Consider the following 18,572-nt stretch of genomic DNA (forward strand, 5'->3'; position numbering starts at 1 on the left):
AAGAGAACTAATAAAAGTTGAGTCTTTTTTAAGAAACAAAATTAAGGTCTAAGACGGAAAAAATCAAAATGTATCCACACATAAATGTCTTTTTATGCCATTTTAAAATTTTAGTTTGACCAAATAGTATTATCACATTTTTCTGTTACTAGCTAGTTAATTAGATAAAAATTAACAAAACATTAATCTAAAAAAGTTTAGTTGTTATTATGAGAGATTTTTGTTAAAAGTAAAAAATCAACCATTGTAAGTAAGTATCTAAACAAACACTTTTCAAGTTTCAATTTTTTTTACATCTTTTTCACTCGTTTTACTCATACATTTAAAAAATATTGATTTACAAAAATGATATACGTGAACTCAGTAAGGCTCATAAATAAATTGAGCAGAGGTTTTTATTACAGCAAAAATATAATCGTCGACAGTTTTATTGGATAATTTTTTTTATAAATACCATGAGCTACAAGCTTTGTTGTTGTGAGGCAATGGGGTTGATATACAGTTTGTTTTGTTTAATGTAACTAATAACTTCATCTGACGTTAAATATTTCACAGATAAACCCCGTGAAATACAATCTCTATAATCACATAAACAAACAAAATTAAGCTTCATGTTAGGCCCAAAATATAGTATATATAGCAAAAGTGTAGAATTTTGGTGGCTACCTTACTAAAGTTGAGCTAATACGGTTTGGTACTATTTCATCAACCACTTGGATGCTACTCTGCATGATTCAGATACAAAAAATCGATATAATCAAGAATATGATAGTAAAATTGGTGAAATGACATAAACGCCCCTGTTGGTCACCTTGTATTCTGTCAAGATGTCAACACGTGAGATGATTTTCTCAATGTCTTGGCCTTCTCTGCGGATACAAACTACACCAAAGTCTCTGCATATACTCCTTACCTAAAACGAAAACAAATCATATCGTATTTGACCACTAAAACCATTCAAGTTTAAAAACCCATCATGATTTGAACAATACATTATAAAAATTAGAATGGAAATGAAAGTATGTTTCAGTTTATTGCAATTTTCCCTTTTTGTATAACACCACAAAAGAGAGAAATTTAAGAGTGCATTTACTTATTTACCTGGTCAGGTATCCAAGCTCCAGAAATGCCAAATGATTCTAGTAGATCAGAGCCACAAACAAGCATCACCTTTAGGGATTCTACACTTACAAAAAAAAAGTGCAAAGTTTCTTCTATTTAAATTCTACTTTAAACTAAAAAGTCTAAATAAAGAAAAGGATAGTTTGATCACAAAAGGGTAAGGGTACACTCTAATTAATACCACTAGGTATCAGCCCATTATCACAAAAAAAGCTCCTGATTCTTGACAACACAGTCAATGAGCGTTGAAATGAGCTTTGTTTTGCCTAAAACAGATAATTAATTAAATAGTTAACACAAACTACAGATAGGATTTACGAAATAAACAAGTCTATTATAAAGAAACAAGCTATATTATTATGTTTAATAATTTCAAAAGAAATGTATTATTTATTATACTCCTCCCACTAATTAATTACTAACCTCCCAGGCATCCACCATTACAAAGTCGGAACTTTTGCAAGCCAGTTGGCACAATTCAATACGATGTTCAGAGGGTATGAGACCATAAAAATCAAATTTATAAATAAATTTTACTACAGAATTATCATTCATGGTAAAAGAAAAAACAGATGAGCAATTAATTGTCAATTGTAATGATATGATCATATGATACCTTTTTCTGGTATGCATCATTTACAGGTGACATATAACCTCCAACAACATTAAATCCTTTCGAGTTAAGTGCGTCTCTTGCCAATTCTAGGCATGATTAAAAAAAAGATATAATAATATATATTAAACTGTAAGCATGTTATTCCAACTTTGTAAATATAAAAAAATTAGTTAACACGGATAATCAAGTAACCATCATTTGTAGTCATGTAACACTGACAGAGTTATGACATGAATGATGAAACCAAAAACTAATTAACACAGATACTTTTAAAAATTTTCTTATAAGAACATTATATTTTGAAAATCTACCAAACTATAGCTTTATTTTATGGACCCCATTCATTAAAATGAAGAACACCCACCAAATGGAGATGAAACCTACCTTTTTTTTTGTTACATCTCCCCTTGTACATTTAGTTTTTTGAACAGATTTATCGACATTTTACCCAAAATAATAAAATAAATAACAAGTAGCAATAGCATAGCATGTATAAACATGATTTCTTATAACATAGCACCATAATGGATAATGGAATGGAAGTACATACCAAAAAGGCGTAGATGCATGAATGTAGGAGGATTGAAGCTTCCAGTTGATACTAGTACTACTTGGATTTTCCCTCTGCAAAAATGTAAGCATTCATTTTGTTGTTTAATATATATGCTGTTTTCCTACACTAGAGATTTCTTATCGTTACTTTTAGCAATTATAAGAAAGGGTGAGACTGACTTACTTCACATTCAACAATAACTTATCGAGTGGCAAACCAACATCCATTTTAGTAGGAGCCCCTGCAGGAGTGACAGAAAAGTCCCCGGCCCTCATCAACATTCAACAATGCCAGATAAATATGTACAAATATTATATAAAAAATGAGAATGATTTTTTCAAGATTCCTGCAACCCTACCGTATATGCAAAAGAACGAGATAGATGGAGAGAAATTAAGCCACATATCTTTTATTCATTCTACTAAATACTAATCTAATACAAAAAGGAACAGAAATAACCTCAATAATTACGATATTACCCTCCAAGCTAAATAATAAGAAAAGTAAAACTCACAAATAAATCTTCACTCTGGATATAGGTATCAATCATAGATTCATATCCAGCTTGTCAAATTTGTATTTTGGTTTAGCATTCTTGCTATCAATCTTCAAATTTTAAGTGCATGCGTTTCTACAAAATTCAGTTGAAATTTGAGTGCCATCAGCATCCTTTCCTCCATCATCTTCTTCCTCATTCCTCTTCTTTTTCCTGTTTTCTGCAGGTTTATAGGGTCTAGAAATTCGGATATGAAGGGTGTGGGTTTGAGGCTCAATAACCGGTGGGTGCTGTGCTCGGTAATAGGGGATGGAGAATGGTTCAGTATTCAAGGGGTGTTTAATTGTGATGAAGGTCTAGGGAAAACTCAACTCATCAATCATTTCTTGGTGAATAGAAGTTGTTACCTTGTTGATTTGCCTGGTTATAGGTAAATAGAACTTGTTGCTTCATTTCACCATTACAGTAAATCTATTACAAGGTGATTATCGATTCATTATTGTTGGCAGCTGCAAGACCTAAATCAATGTCTTAAGTCCAACCTTCGACGACAGCTTGGAAGAAATCTATATACACACAGAGACTTAGGGGCTGTTTGGTAGGATCTGAATTTTTAAGATCTGAATTTTTAAGAGGTCTGAATTTCTAAGAGGGTCTGAATTTTTAAGATCTGAATTGTTAACATGCTGTTTGGTTGGAACCTCTGAATTTCTATGCTGAATTATAAAAACGACCATTTTACCCTCTTTATTACTTTTTAAAGAATTCAGTGTTTATTTTTATAAAATAAACGAACCAAAGCCTTCAATAATATATATATATATATATATATATATATAATCAAAATTAAACATACAAATTTAAATATAATTTTTTAAAATACAATGCTCAAACCCTAAGGGGCAAAAGTATGATGCTATAATAAAGAAATCAATAAAAATACATTGTTATTTCTTACATTCAACCCTTACAAAAACAAGCTATAAAAGCAATCCTCACCAAGTGACAGATACATAATCAATAAAACTATCTATTGTCGATCAATTAAAGAAGATTCTAACTGTTATGACGTAGATTAGGTGGAAGAACATGGACTAGATTAATGTACTTCAATAATGATCAAATGAAGAAACTCCATATTTGGAAAACCGTTGAGAAAATGGATGAATGCTACCTTTGTGATGTTGTCTATATCCAACATTGCCCATAAAGCGCATCCATGTCCTTCCCGTTGAAACCATTTTTCTTGAACCCAAATACCTTTGAATTTCTACTCCCTGCACACTTAAGAAACAACCAAACATTCTATCACTTTCATATCAACAAAAAATTAACCACAACAATCAATACAAAATCAAACGAACTAATGATTTCATATAAACAAATTACGTGAACTATTGATTTCAACAATAAACTTTTCAGTAGATATCAACAGAAAACAGCCCATCAAAATTTCATCAGAGTTGGAGGAGAGTATTGGACCTTATCATCGATTTTAGGAAAAAAAAATCAAAGAGAAACTAGGGATTTCTAAAGAATGGATTACAAACCTAAAGAGGAGCTGAAGAAATCCACATTTACATATAAACATTTTACCAACATTTAAACCACTTTATATGTTCATAAATTTAAAATACATATCGGGCATAACTCTTGTCTTCTTCAACATAGAAGTTTATGAAAAAATGTTGACCATTTTTCCCAAGCTAATGACTCTGATGTGAACCTCCCAAAAGCGATTGAATCTTCAAGAACATGTACATGGTTCTTCTTTAAACAAGTAATTTTACCATTTATCATTTCAGATTAAAGAAACACTCCAATTGAGTGAAAGAAAACCGTTGAGAGTATGCTTTTAGTGAAGTTCAACTCATTGGAGCATTTCTACAAACACTTTGTAGTCAATAACTCACTTCTAACATTCTACAATAAGAAATCTGTCTAGTACTCAGAAAGAAAAGTTAACAAAATATTTTCGGTAAAATTCAACTCACTGGAGCACTTTGACAAACACTTGGTACAACAAGAAATCAATCGAGACTTACATGGCTGTTGGGTTAAGGTAGAGAATGGCGTATGTTATAGAAAAAGTCGCCTGGGTTTCTTCTTTTCCAGATGGTGGTTGGGTCCTGCCGGCGCTGTCAGAGAGCTTGGCGTCAGTGGTCGTAACTTGGCGAGGCGACGATGGGTGCCACGGTGCTGTGCGAGGTCGACGATGGGAGGAGGTGGGAGGCGCTGAAGTTGGTCGGAGGAGGGAGAAGACCAGAAGGATGATCGAGTGAAAGGTGGGTGTGTGTTTTATGAAACCGTGCGTACGACGGTACGGGGGCAAAAGAGGAATGAACGTCTCTTCTTTTTATTCAGATACCCATTCAAGTCTGAAAGTTTAAGAGACTTTTAAAAGATTAAGAGGCTTTTATTAATAGGTAACCAAACACACTGAATCTGAAAAATTAAGAGGTTGCCTCTTAATTTTACAATTAAGAGGCTACCAAACAGCCCCTTAGGTTTAAACGAGAATAATTATGAATTGTGAGAAGAACGAAAGAAACTATGATTGTGGTATGTATCTCATGAGGCACATGGAGACATACAATGGTCAAACTGAAATGAATTGGGATTATGGTCAGGATCAAGTACATGGCAAAGATGTTATCAAATCTCAACTTTCAAAAAAATCTTCTCACTGATTTTGCTTCAAGTTTTTGAAAAGTTTACCATATTTCAAAGAGTGATGATGGTCGATGAAACAATCAATTCTACAGTTTACAATAATATTCAATTCTAAATTGGATGCAAATGATGTCTTCATTGATGTTTAATATTTCTTGTGCTTGTTTGAATATTTGTATCAGATACTTTTTAACTTTGAGGATTAGGTTTTGATAGTTACCACATATTTTGTGCATTGGCGATGAAGGTTGTCAAAGATGATATAAATTATTTTTCAAAGTTTAAGGTAGTAAAAAATATACCATGAACCATACCATAGAGGCGGCGCATTTTTGAGAAACGTACGCCTTGATTTTTAGTCTAATTTTGACTTATTTTGACTTTTTTCTTTTCCAATCGCACGGTCTGCATCGCATCTTGTAATTCTTCCTCAATTGATGAAATTGATGTTCCATACATTCAATTGAGTCTACCAAATGTTGTTTGGATATCCAATTTCTTGATTCCCATACACATTCCGGCATAAATTGGAAGCATCGGACCAAAACTTATAAAAATATATGTTCGGACCCTTGGAGATTCAATTATATATTATTGTAGTTTCAATTATATGTTTAGTATTTTATTTTTTATAAGATATATAATTTTTATATTTACTTTTTAATTCCGCCTCGGGCTTACGCCTCGCTCCGCCTCGAGGCTTACACCTCGTGAGGCGAAGGGAAAACGCCTCGAGGCGCGATTCTGTTCTTTTAAACCTTGAGCACGAGACATACAAAATGGGTGAAATTCTTACAATCATTCCACTTTTCTTCCAAGTACAAGGAGGTCAAGAGTAATGTGGTGGCGGATGCGTTATCAAGGCGTTATACTTAGTTGGCAACCTTGGATGTTTGTTTGCTGGGCTTTTAAACCTTGAAGGATTACTATGAAGATAATGTCGATGTTAAAGATATGCTTGGAAAATGTGCAGATGGTCCCAATGGTGAGTTCATGTTGCAATATGGGTTTCTCTTCGATGGCAATCGCCTTTGTGTTCCGAAACATGCAATCCGTGAGCTACTAGTTCGTGATGCTCATGTCAGAGAATTGGCTGGCCATTTCAGAATTATAAAGACATTAGAGGTGTTAAACGAGCATTTCTTTTGGCCTAAGATATTAGGGGATGTAACTAACATTATGGGTAAGCGTGTGACGTGTCAAATGGCTAAAAGTTCCTTCAAGCTTGACTTGTATTCGCCATTGCCAGTTCTTGTTCGTCTTTGGAAAGATGTATCGATGGATTTTGTTGTAGCCTTGTCTCGAACTCAAAGGGGTAAAGATGCTATCATGGTGGTGGTGGACAAATTTTCCAAGATGACTCATTTTGTTGTTTGCCACAAGACCGATGATGCAAACAATGTTGTTGATTTGTACTTCAAGGAGATTGTACGATTGCATAAGATCCCCAAAACCATCGTTTCAGATCGGGACTCTAAGTTTTTGAGCTATTTGACTATTTTTGAAACACACTTTGGTGGAAGGTGGGAACGGAACTATTGTTTAGCACATCGCATCACCCACAAACCGATGGCCAAACCGAAGTTACCAACAGGACCTTGGGTACTCTGTTATGAGGGTTGGTGAGCAAAACACAAAAAGATTGGGATGTTAAGCTTGCGCATGCTGAATTTGCATACAATTGTTCTCCTACTTTCGTTACTAGTCATTCTCCATTTGAAGTTGTTTATGATGTTAATCTATATCTGCCAGTAGACTTGATCCCATTGCCAAAAGAAGAATTGGTTCACAAGGATGCTAAAATGAAACTAAAGTCTATGATGAAGTTACACCAAGTTCGTGATCGCATCGAGGTTGTTAATGTAACTTACAAACAGAGGTCCACTAAAAACAAGAAACCTCGACTGTTTGCTGAAGGTGATTTGGTGTGGGTGCATTTGAGAAAGGAACGTTTCCCAAGCAAGCATAAAAACAAGTTGATGCCAAGATCCGAAGGTCCATACAAAGTGGTGGAACGTGTGAATGATAATGCTTACAATGTTAAACTTCTAGGAGAATATGGTGTCCATGCTACGTTCAACGTTGGAGATCTTTCATCCTATCTTGACGATGATAGCCTTACTGAATTGAGGTCAATTCCTTGTAAAGGGGGGAGGGGATGAGGCATGCATGGATGGCGATCCACCAATTACGATTGGTTGTGACGATCGAAACAAATCGAAAGTCGCATTAGCAATTTCGGTTCCGATCTTGTTTTGAAAACCAACGGATTTTCATTCCGAACGCATAGGTTCCGATTCCGAACATTTCGGTTCCAATGGACTTAGTGGGGTTGGTTACTTGCATTCCGAAGGGCTTGGACGTGAACGTGGGATTTACATGATAACTTACGTGGGTTAAAGACGGGAGTTTCCATTTACTGGGTGCGTTTATTTAGCCACAAATTAGCTTCCAAAAAGCTTCTTGAGGCAGTTTCTTTGGTGGGCAGTTTCTTCTAGTAGTCAGTCTGTTATTGTTAATGGGTAGTTTATTTCCTTGTAACTATTGTTTGCGTCAGGCTTTAAATAGCCATTTGATCTGTCATTGTAATCAGTGATTCCGGAATTTAATTAAAAAACTTTGTCATCGAGTTGTTGTTGCACTGAGTGCACTCAAACCTTGTCAATTGAAGGAGGCTTTCCTGATTTTGATAGAACTCAAACCAATAGGTTTTGGTTTGTTTTCACCGATATTTAATCTATAGGTCTAGATTGTCAATCAAATCTATCCTTTAATTCTTGTCTTCGATACAATCACAGAAAACCCAAAACAAACACCCCATACACACATCAGTAGGCTTAACAACGCTTGGTAAGAATAAGAAAATAAGGAAATTGGGTCGGGTTTGGTCATCCATTCTTGCTTTTTTAGGATTAAACTATAATTTACAAGCAAGTCGTGTTTGGAGCAAACGGATTACCTCCTTTGAAAAAGAATTTCTTTGGTTATGGTTGATAACTATTGTTGTCAATGAGAAATTCTACCCAAAAAGGGAAAACAAGATTGGATGGGCAGGCACTCCGCTTTGGTGTGGTTGTCTATGGGTAGGCTAAGGCACCTTAGTGTGCAAGGGGCTAAGTCGTTCATTCAAGGATATATATATATATATATATATATATATATATATATATATATATATATATACACGCACTAAGACAGGTAGACCGGTTCAACCCTATTAACCTCAATTGTTACAATATTACCCCTCCAAGCTAAATAAGGAAACAAATAAGAAAAATAAAACTCATAAAACTTCAAAAAAATTGTACAGGTATTTGTGCCTAAAACACCTTCATTTCGGGGATGGGTGTCTAGATACTAACTTTAGCATACAACAAATAGTATTAAAAGTAATTCCTCTAAAGAAATCATATGATTAGTCATTGACTCATTCACTCGTAAAAGTACACATGTATGTGTCTAGATACTAACTTAACTTTAATGAACAATAAACATGTGCGTATCTAGATATTAACTATCTTGCATCCTAACTTGAAAAAATATTAAGTCCAAATGTGCACCAAGAAAACAAGATAACGAATAATGAAGGAGAATGACATTAATATTGTTTCTTAACAGATAAGAATAAAAGATTCATTTCATAAAAAAATTTAACTAGTTGAGAAAAATGACAACTTAAATAAAGGAAAAAGGGCTACAATATCATACATGTATCAACATTATTTGGTTGAATGCAATAAACAGCAACATACTTTTAGAGAGTTCTTTATTATTATAGCATCCTTCCTTGAATTGTACTTCAAAGAGTTTACCCATTTATAGCAAATATCATTCAGATACACAACAATTTTCACTGGCAGAGTTTTTAAAATAAAATGTCCTAATAAGAATAAAAAAATTGAAAGTAAAATGTTATAAACTTATAATTGGATAGATTTTTCAAACTACAATGCCATAATAGATGATGATGAAAGTAGGATGTTATGATAATTGATAAACAGCTAAATGAAAGTAGGTTGCCATTTCTTGCATTTAGCCTTTTTGGCTTTTACATACAAGAACCAAGAAGGCCAAACCAAAAACTAGCCAGGAGAATTTGGACTTACTTTTTATTGAAACAGGGGGGATGCTAACAGAAACTGCTTGTCTTGAGCAATTCTACCTTTGGCTTAAGTTCTACCTGATTTCACAAAATATTGACTATCAGAACAATAGTTATCAATATATTGAAGTGAAGCTTATATAAAATTGTTACCCTGTTTGCTTCATTTGATTTAAATGAACCAACACCATTTTCTGCAACGATACATTCATATTGAAGCTAATAAAGGAGCACTTCACAAATAACGAGCCCATAAGAAATTATATGAATGTTGTTAATATCAACAAGTATAGTGCAGAACCATGGCAAGTTCCGGTAGATGTTACCATTGATTGCTTGAGTTTGAGGATTTTTACTTTCCTCCTTTTTTTATTTCACAGTCAAACTCTTTGATCAACCTAAAAGAAAAACAAATCCATCAAGTTCCAAGATGAAAACTGAGTACCAAATTTAACCTAAAAGAAGAAGATTGGATTATGTTGTGAGACAATTAATAAGTTTAGACGATTATATTCACCTTCGTTGGTTGTCATTTAATCAGAATCTGAAAGCGCAGACAGAGAGATAGAGTGATATGTGCGGAGTGAGTCAAGTGAGCAGCGAGATTGGAGGAAGAATTTGCAAGACAAAGAGATACGTGTGGACTGTGTGGTCGCCGGATGTCAGCTGACGGTCGGCGGTCGGATTTCAATGCGAGATTGGAGAGGTGGTCACTTTGGACTCGCAAAAAAGAAAGTCAACTGATACTCCGAAATTGGTAAATCGGTGCATTAGGGGGAATTCTAAACACACCATGGTTGAAAACATAAATGGTCAAAACCACCACCCATCAAATCAAATAAAATAAATATAAAAAATAATGTAATAGTCATCCATCCTAAGTTCCTAACGTCAACTTTTCTTTTCTTTTTGACGCAATTAAATATTTTTTTATTTTATTTTTGATTTAGGTTAAATAACTTCTATATCAATATTTATAATTGCAATTTTAGTTTTTATGATTATTACATGTATTTTCCTCTCTATTTATTTATGTCATAATCTTTAAAAAAATATTTCGTATGATATTTTCTGCTATGGTGATACTATTTGTATGAGGTTTTTTTTATCGGATGAACTTATTGGTTTCATAATCCGGTTCTAGCTTCTATTTTGATGTAATTATTGTTTTCTTTTTCTAGCTTCTTGCTAGTTTTTTAATGAAATCTTCTGCCGTTCTAAAAAAATATATTTGGCTATGTATTTATGTCATAGTGGTATTATTTGCATGATATTTTCAAGAGTTTTAAAATTACATTGTTTGTATTGTTTATTTAATTATTATGATTCGAAACTTCTAACAAACGCTTTTAAGTATTTTAAATTTTTGATAGAAAAACTTGATATTCGTTTATTAACTTAGATAAGAACCGGAATGCCTTTGTCATTTGCAATATAGTTATATGTCATCACTCAATAACGTTGGATACTCAAGTTCCGTTGGAAATATATGTGGAAAATATGAGTATATTAGGGTTGTATGTTTATGTTTGTCGTTTAAAAAAACCCTAAATAAAAACTTTGTAATAAGTTACTTTTTGATTATTTATTTAAAACTCTATCATTTTTGCCTACCATAATTATGTGGTTGCGAAAATATCATGTTATGTTAGGTTAGTAAAATTTAAAAACAAACAAAAATGACTAACTTTTTTTTTTTGATTATGTATGTTTATTTATAAGTATACATGTCATGTATTAGTCTTTAGATTTTAGATAACTGTTGAAAATTGTTTAAAGCAACACAAACGAACATATTTTATTTTTTGATCTTCTAATTTACATTTTATCAAACATAATGTTATTTAGAAATAAATAAGGAGGATAATAGTTAGAAAGTTATAAAATATAAGGGTGTGTTTGGGATTGCTTTTTGAACATAAAAGTCCTTTTTGTAAAAGGATTTTTTCTAAAAGAACTTTGTCTAAAAGATGGTGTTTAAAATGTGTTTGGCTTGTCTTTTATGACTTTTAAGTGATAAAAGCTAAAAGTCACAAAAAGATAGGAATTCCTATCTTTTCTCCAGCCAACTTTTCCTTCTTGACTAAAAGTTGGTTTTAAAAGAACTTTTTAATTTGCCAAACAACTTTTAGTAATTTTTAACTTTTTTAAAAAATTAAAAGTCAAAAAGATGATTAAAAAGAAATGTCAAACACCCCCTAAATTTACCCCTAATCCTATTTTTATTTATATTACATGTGCTTCTTTTTCATTTAATTATTATTTTTTCTTCTCAATAATTCAATATATAAATATCAATATTTATTGGGGCATTCTAAAATTTAAAATTAATTAAAGAAAAAGGGGAACATTATAAAGAAAAGTGATCAAAAGGACAAAGTTGGAAGGGGAGATGTCTTTTGTTGTTAATTTATATAGTCAAAACCATTCTTATAAAGTCAAAACCACTATAAGTCAATAAATACTTTTATCTAAAAAAAGTGATTTTGTCTTTTCAAAACCATTATAAGCCAATAAACATTTTTATCTAAAAGTATTTTTACAATTCAAAAAGCACTCCCCCCCCCCCCCCAAGCTGTGTTTGGGATTGTTTTTCAAAACAAATGTTTAATACTGATTAGTTTTTGAAAAGTAAACAAGTCAAAAAAATATTTGGCAAATCTTAAAAGGCTTTTTCATACTTTTACATTAGTTATAAGGCTATGGGGAGGGGTCACACCCCAAGCTATTCAAGAAGTGTTGCCAATTCAATGTCACACCACCTCCATTACAAACTCACCACCAAACCACTATACATTAGAAAGAGAAATTAAATATCCTCTTACATTTTATTCATACTTATCCTCCTATCATATGAAAAGATGACAAATGAATTAAACGATTATTAATTTCATTAAATGTTACACATGTGAAGATTTAATATGGTAGGAGGATAGATAGAAATACAATGTAGGAGGATATTTAATTTCTCCATTAGAAATGGTTACCACTCCACAATATTTATCTTATTTTTTTTAACAGTATATTAAATAAAAAAACATATTTTAAAACATAAATCTATCATAATAAATGAAAATCATTTTTGCCAAATGTTATATTCTCATTGTATTTGACACATGTCATTTTTTTAAAGATTTTTTGATTTATTGTTTTTTCACTTGTCATTTTATGATTTTTTTTTCATTTTATTAAATTTCATATAATATTTAAATGTAATAAATATAATAATAAATGCATATCAATTTAATTAATGCAAGTTTCCTTTTAATTTCCAAGTTTCTAAATTTAATCCAGTTATTTCATTTGTTTATTTATTTATATTATTTTTTTAAATTTAAAATAGAAATGAAAATAACAAATTGGAAACTATATTTTAATACAATAATATTTTTATTTCTTTATTTATAAATTTAAACTTCCTAAATTTATAGATCTTCATACTTATTTTTAATAAACTCGTGTAATGCACGAGTCTCACAACTAATAAATATTTTACATTAATTAAAACCACATTGCATTAATTAAAAAATATGGATTTTTAAAACCTAAATTACTAAAAAAAACATAACAAAATATAGAAAAATAAATCTAAATTACTAAAAAAACATAGAATCTAGTTGTTATATTTTTCCCGAACTTGTTGTTGGATTTTTAGAAACACGGCTAGATTTTCCGTGTCGAGCTCTGGTTGCGGCTTTTTGTTTAAAATTTGAAGATCGGTAAATGCCATTTTTCGGCGACGAGCTTCCTCTGTTGATTCAATTTTTTTTCTAGAAAACTTACATTCTTGTCTATTTTTTCTGCAAGTACGTATTTGCAAACCGCTTTTCCGCTTGAAGACCCCGCCTTTCTCGATTTGTCCCTTCCTGGTGGTCGACGAAGTTGGACTTCCGGTGGACCCTCCCCCTTGGTGCCGTCGAACTCATCATTGAGGTCGAGGCCAAAACCCACGTCAGACTCGGAAGTTCTTGGCCTTTTGTTGGATCCAATGGTAGATGCCAAATGCGCCGTCTCTGGATAAATGACCCATTTTGGACCATTACGACAAACTTCCCACGCTTTTCGGTTGCCGAATGGTTTACCATTATTGGTAATTTTGTATTGGTAGCATGCGGTTAATAAAATATTGAAATCGTTGCTACCACTTTTGTGCATATTTTTAAGATTATCAAGTATGCCGTTAAATTTCGTGCAAGACGCACGTAGGTCACGCAATTTTTCATTAACCGAATCGTGTGCCCGCTCTGTTTCCCTTCTTAATAGCACATGAAAATGCTCTAGAACAAGATTCCAAAAACTTTGACTCGATTGCGCGTTCTCGATGTCACCGTCTTGCGATATAAAAATCAAGTTTTCGCTAAAGTTTCCTCCTCGTCTTTGGTCCATTGTGTAGTTCTCTTTTTTTTTTTGGTTCTTTTCCTTTTTTTTTTGCCTTCTTCGAGTTGGTTGTTGTGTTTCTTGGACGCGTTTGTTGTCGTGGTGGTCGAGGTTTATAGGTTGAGATTGAGATAATGAGACTTGAGATGGTTGTGAAGGTTGTGCGTGGAATTGTTGAGGTTGGGGTTGAAATTGTGGAGAAGGTTGTTGTTGAAATGCTTGAAATTGGAGTTTATTGAATTATGGTGGTCGTTGTTGTTGGTAGTAGTTTGGGTGGTATGAAAGATTGTTGAATAGAGGTTGTTGTTGGATTGGAGATGTTATTAATTGCATATAACTAAGATTTTTATATGGATTATTTGGAGTGTTTGGAGTGGGTGGAGTATTTTGATTTGGATCCATATGTTGGAGAAAAAAAAAGAATATGGGAAGAGATTGTGTGTTTTTGTAGAGTAAAATGTGTGTAAAATAAGTGGTATCTATAGTTGTTGTGTACGGTTTTTTAATTGATAAAGATTAAAAATTTTTTTTTGTTCCAACGGTAAAAAAGAAAAACGAAACAAAGGAACCAGTCAAAATTTTGACCGTCGCTGCTGCCCTCTATTCCTATTGGTTGTCTTTGAGCGTCTTCCCATCCACGTCAAACCCAGGTCACCAGACACCGGGACGGTGTTCACGCGTGACTTGGTGCCACCTAGGCACTCACGCGTCTTCTTGTGTACCATTCCGGACAACCTAAAAAGCTTTCAGAAAGGAGTTTTGAAAAGCATGTACTTTTTGAAACCCCTTTTAACTTTTCACCCATAATAGCTTCAAAAAAGAGATTTTAAGCTAAATGACTTTTTAACTTATTGATCTATTGATTTTTGCCACTTAAAAGTTAATCCAAACATTTTTTAAACTCCTTTTACCACCACAATAAGTCAATAAACACTTTCGCTCAAAAACACTTTTAAAGTTAAAAAAGCAATCCCAAACACCCACCAAGTTATGTTTGATTTGCTTTGGTTTGGTTTCGAAACCCATCTCATTATTATTCTAAATCTCATGTATTCTTTTTATCTCTTTTCATTTTAATCCTTTCAGACCCTAAAAAGATAGAAATGAAACTATCTTATCCCTCTCAATCCATACATTCTAAAAAAATTAATATATATATATATATATATATATATATATATATATATATATATATAAGTTGGTTTAAATATAATTAAAACTAGAAACCAAAATAAGATTTCATTAATTTAAAAAAAGTACGATGTTAAAATAATAAATAAATCAAAAGTAAAAGAAATTCAACTCATTATCTAGATTAGGTATGCATGCGATCTTAATGTGGTCAACTAAAGAAGATCAAATGAACGTTTTTCTTTAAATTATTCTTAAAACTAGGTGTGAGACTCATGCATTACATGAGTTTATTTAAAAAAAATAAATATGAAATTTTAACAATTTGAAAAGTTTGAATTTTTAAGAAAAATGAGAAAAAATTTGAATTATTAACATTAATGAGGCTTTAATATATTGAATACATTACATATATAAACTATTTCTAATAAATACCTTACATATATATTACCTTACATATTAAATATGGAATTTTAATTTAATAAAATGAAAAATACAATAAAATGATAAGTGGAAAATAGAAATTTCAAAAATTCTAGAAAATGCCATGTGTCCAAATGAAGGAGTAGAGGACATGTGACAAAAAGTTCTTTATTTATTAGAGATGACACTTTTTGAATTAATCTGATACTATTTCACATAAATCTTTTTTTTAAAAGAATTTGAAGTCTTAAAATTATATATATATATAACATTTTCAAATTTTTCTTAAACATCGTTTGAATGTTTAAAAAGATATTCTTTGAAAGTCTATTTTTGTTTAATTATTTAGGATCTGATACCTAAGATCTTTGTATTTGAAAGACCTAGTATGCTCAAGAGTCATATTAAAATGATATTATTAAATAACATATGATACTAATGAGTCACACTAACAACAACTTGATACAATTGATTATTTATTAGAAATTTATTTTAATAAATATTCAATAAAATTCTTATAATTAAATTGGAAATTATTTATTTCATGGAAATAATAAATTCCATTAGCAAGTAACTTAATATACATCACATGGTATGATTTATAAGTCATGTACAAACTTTTAGACTAGTTGAATCATTTTGACTTTTTCCTAAAAGACAATGTTTATATTTTATAAAAGACTTTATAAAAGTTTGACCTTATTTCTTCTTCTTTATGCAATTTTCGAGATATGCAAAAAAAGAAGAAGTGTATGACTTGTATAATCATTCTTTAAAGGCATGGGAGACATGTTTATGCCCATAGGGACAAGTTTGCTTAAAGTGTTAAGGGCTAATGGTTAATAACTTCACTTTATGCATATAAATAAGAGAGCTTGCACTTGGATTATTGGCTCATTCATTCCTTGATGCAAAATCCAAATCCTCTCTTCCCTCTCCCTTTCTCTCTAGTTTTGGTTAGAAAACTTTAAGAACACTTGCATCTTCAAGCCCTCTTTAAGTTCATATTGGTTATGAACTTAAAGCTTAAGGGTTTAAGAGTTTTAGACTAACATCTACATCAAATTGAGTCATTTATGTGTCTCAAAGGTTTCACATTCTTCATCAACTTCCAAGCCTTTTGAGAGGACCCAAAGAACTACAAATGTTGTTATTTCTCCACCTTTTCTTTGGTTGGTGTCTTAAAAATTAAAGTCTTCCGTTGCCATAGTTTTAAAGTTTATGAAACTTTTGAACTAAAACCCAACAATTGGTATCAGAGCCATCTTGCAATTTTGGTTAGATTTTTTATTTTTGGAAATCTTAGTTTTTGGAAAATATGGATAACTTGTTTTTCTATAAAAATAAGTTCACACATATTTTCTATGACAACTTTTTTGTTATTTTATGTGACAAAAGTTTCATGCATCTTTTATCATTTAAAGTTGTCTTAGAAAAACAAAGGTTGTTTGATGTGTATATTGATGTATATGATGTGCATAAATTAGCCAATGACCAATGTGTTGTTATGTTGTTGTGTTGGTTATTTTTGTTATAAAATAGTTGTAATAATTTATTTATTCATATGATATGTAATATTTAAACATATTAGTTTTCTTGTTTATTTTTGTAAAGTAATAGATTAGTTTTTAGAAATAATTTATTTGTACAAAGATGTAACAAGAAATGAAGTTTGAACCATTTTTTTTAAGACAAAAGGAAAATTTTCGAGTTTAACATGTGCTGGGCAGAACATGACACTTTCTGAAACGTGTCATGAATGCTATACATGTGCTGAAAATGTGTTGAACAGAAATATGACACTTTCTGACAGGTGTCATCAAAGCTGCAGTCTTTCCGTTAAAAAAGTTTTTCAAATCTTTTGCAAGCAATGGGTGTTTACTCAAGTGAGAGTTTCTTCAACAACATTACAAAATATTTTTGATCCCCTTAAATGTCCCTTTAGGAATGGACTTGACATTTTTGTGTTGGCTCACAAAATTGTCATTTGTTGGTTATGTTTATGCACATATCTTTTTATGCATGTTTGTGTTGTTTATTTTATGCATTATTTTGTGTAGTTGATAAATTAGTTATTCACATGCTAAAATAATTTTGGACAAAATAAACATCACATGGAGTTTGGGTTTTTCAAAATTGGACATAAGATGTAACAAGTTATTATTTTAAAATAAAACTCGGTTTTATAAAATCGTTAATAACGGCAAATTTTGAAATACTTCATTATAAGTTTTAAAATGGTGATATTTATAACTTATACAAACTCCAAATATATAAGTAATAAAATGAAGTTTTATTAAAGATATAAAATGTTCAATGCATTCAAACTTAATATCGGTTATTAATATTGAATTTCGTCAAATTATATAAAAACTAGCTTTTTATATAGAACCTTTAAAAGTGATTTTCTTTTGAAAATTGATACCATGGTTTATTATATGCATGTAATAACCTTGATATCATATGTTTTTAAACTAGAATTATAAAACATATAAAGACCCTTTTTACAAACCTCAAATCTATGCAATCATTTTGAAGAACACTTGCACGTCTCTTGTATGCACTAGTGGGATAAAGGATACCTAACCGCTTAGTGTTATCTTTTGATGGTCGGGGCGTATTCGCGATTTCTATAACCAAGTTATAGGCCGATTACACAAGTTTTTCAAATTGGACGATTTGATCGGAAATCTTTTGTAATAAAGGATACCTAAGCAAGAGAGTTCTGAGGCATAGATAAGATCAAACATGTCTAATTAAATTTGTTATTAGCGACCCCATATATCTAGGAATTATATAGTGAGATATAATTGATAATCGATATCTACCGGGTTGAATTCAAATGGATGGGATAAAGGATACCTAACCATTTATTTGTTTTGCAACTTGGATCCTAGACTTTGATAATTAATGTTTTTGGAAACTAAAAGGGTATTAATTATTGAAGATTAAATATTGAAAATGCTAAATGAATTTTGTTAAAATTTTGTAGTTAAGTAATCCATTCTCATTATCATGTATTGTCATTTTCTTTAATGAATTGATGAAACAATAACATTCAATAGATACAACTTCAATA

The 18,572-nt window shown here is 31.4% G+C and overlaps 2 protein-coding genes across 6 annotated transcripts; both read right to left on the reverse strand.

Annotated features, from left to right (window-relative positions):
- Positions 1-251: 251 nt before the first annotated feature.
- On the reverse strand, positions 252-10,359 carry LOC145108660 (nicotinamide/nicotinic acid mononucleotide adenylyltransferase-like). Of its 5 annotated transcripts, none has more exons than XM_079045731.1 (13): positions 10,080-10,359; positions 9,889-9,960; positions 9,716-9,756; positions 9,567-9,640; positions 3,962-4,071; positions 2,475-2,532; positions 2,289-2,362; positions 1,739-1,824; positions 1,304-1,388; positions 1,102-1,181; positions 812-913; positions 667-725; positions 252-578 (listed from the first exon to the last, which is right to left on the reverse strand). In XM_079045731.1, the coding sequence occupies exons 5-13, from the start codon at positions 4,026-4,028 to the stop codon at positions 461-463; spliced, it is 729 nt and encodes a 242-aa protein (XP_078901857.1). In that variant the 5' UTR covers positions 4,029-4,071; positions 9,567-9,640; positions 9,716-9,756; positions 9,889-9,960; positions 10,080-10,359; the 3' UTR covers positions 252-460. The 5 variants fall into 5 exon arrangements, with proteins under 5 accessions (XP_078901857.1, XP_078901854.1, XP_078901855.1 ...); XM_079045728.1 differs by having other exon boundaries at positions 9,716-9,795; XM_079045729.1 differs by having other exon boundaries at positions 3,962-4,064; positions 9,716-9,960.
- A 2,905-nt stretch (positions 10,360-13,264) lies between these two features.
- Positions 13,265-13,948, reverse strand: LOC145106261 (uncharacterized). Its single transcript, XM_079043270.1, has one exon. The coding sequence runs from the start codon at positions 13,946-13,948 to the stop codon at positions 13,265-13,267; it is 684 nt and encodes a 227-aa protein (XP_078899396.1).
- Positions 13,949-18,572: the final 4,624 nt, after the last annotated feature.

This window comes from Lactuca virosa, chromosome 4, assembly GCF_052849685.1.
Source record: "Lactuca virosa cultivar CGN04683 chromosome 4, Lactuca_virosa_CGN04683_v6, whole genome shotgun sequence".
Lineage (NCBI taxonomy): Eukaryota > Viridiplantae > Streptophyta > Magnoliopsida > Asterales > Asteraceae > Lactuca > Lactuca virosa.

Coding starts and splice junctions, on each gene's coding strand:
- LOC145108660 (XM_079045731.1), bottom strand. CDS start 4,028: ATGGTTTCAACGGGAAGGACATGGATGCGCTTTATGGGCAATGTTGGA. Junction 2,533..3,961: donor ATATAGACAACATCACAAAG/GTAGCATTCATC, acceptor TCACTCCTGCAG/GGGCTCCTACTAAAATGGAT. Junction 1,182..1,303: donor TAATGGGCTGATACCTAGTG/GTATTAATTAGA, acceptor TTGTAAGTGTAG/AATCCCTAAAGGTGATGCTT.
- LOC145106261 (XM_079043270.1), bottom strand. CDS start 13,948: ATGGACCAAAGACGAGGAGGAAACTTTAGCGAAAACTTGATTTTTATA.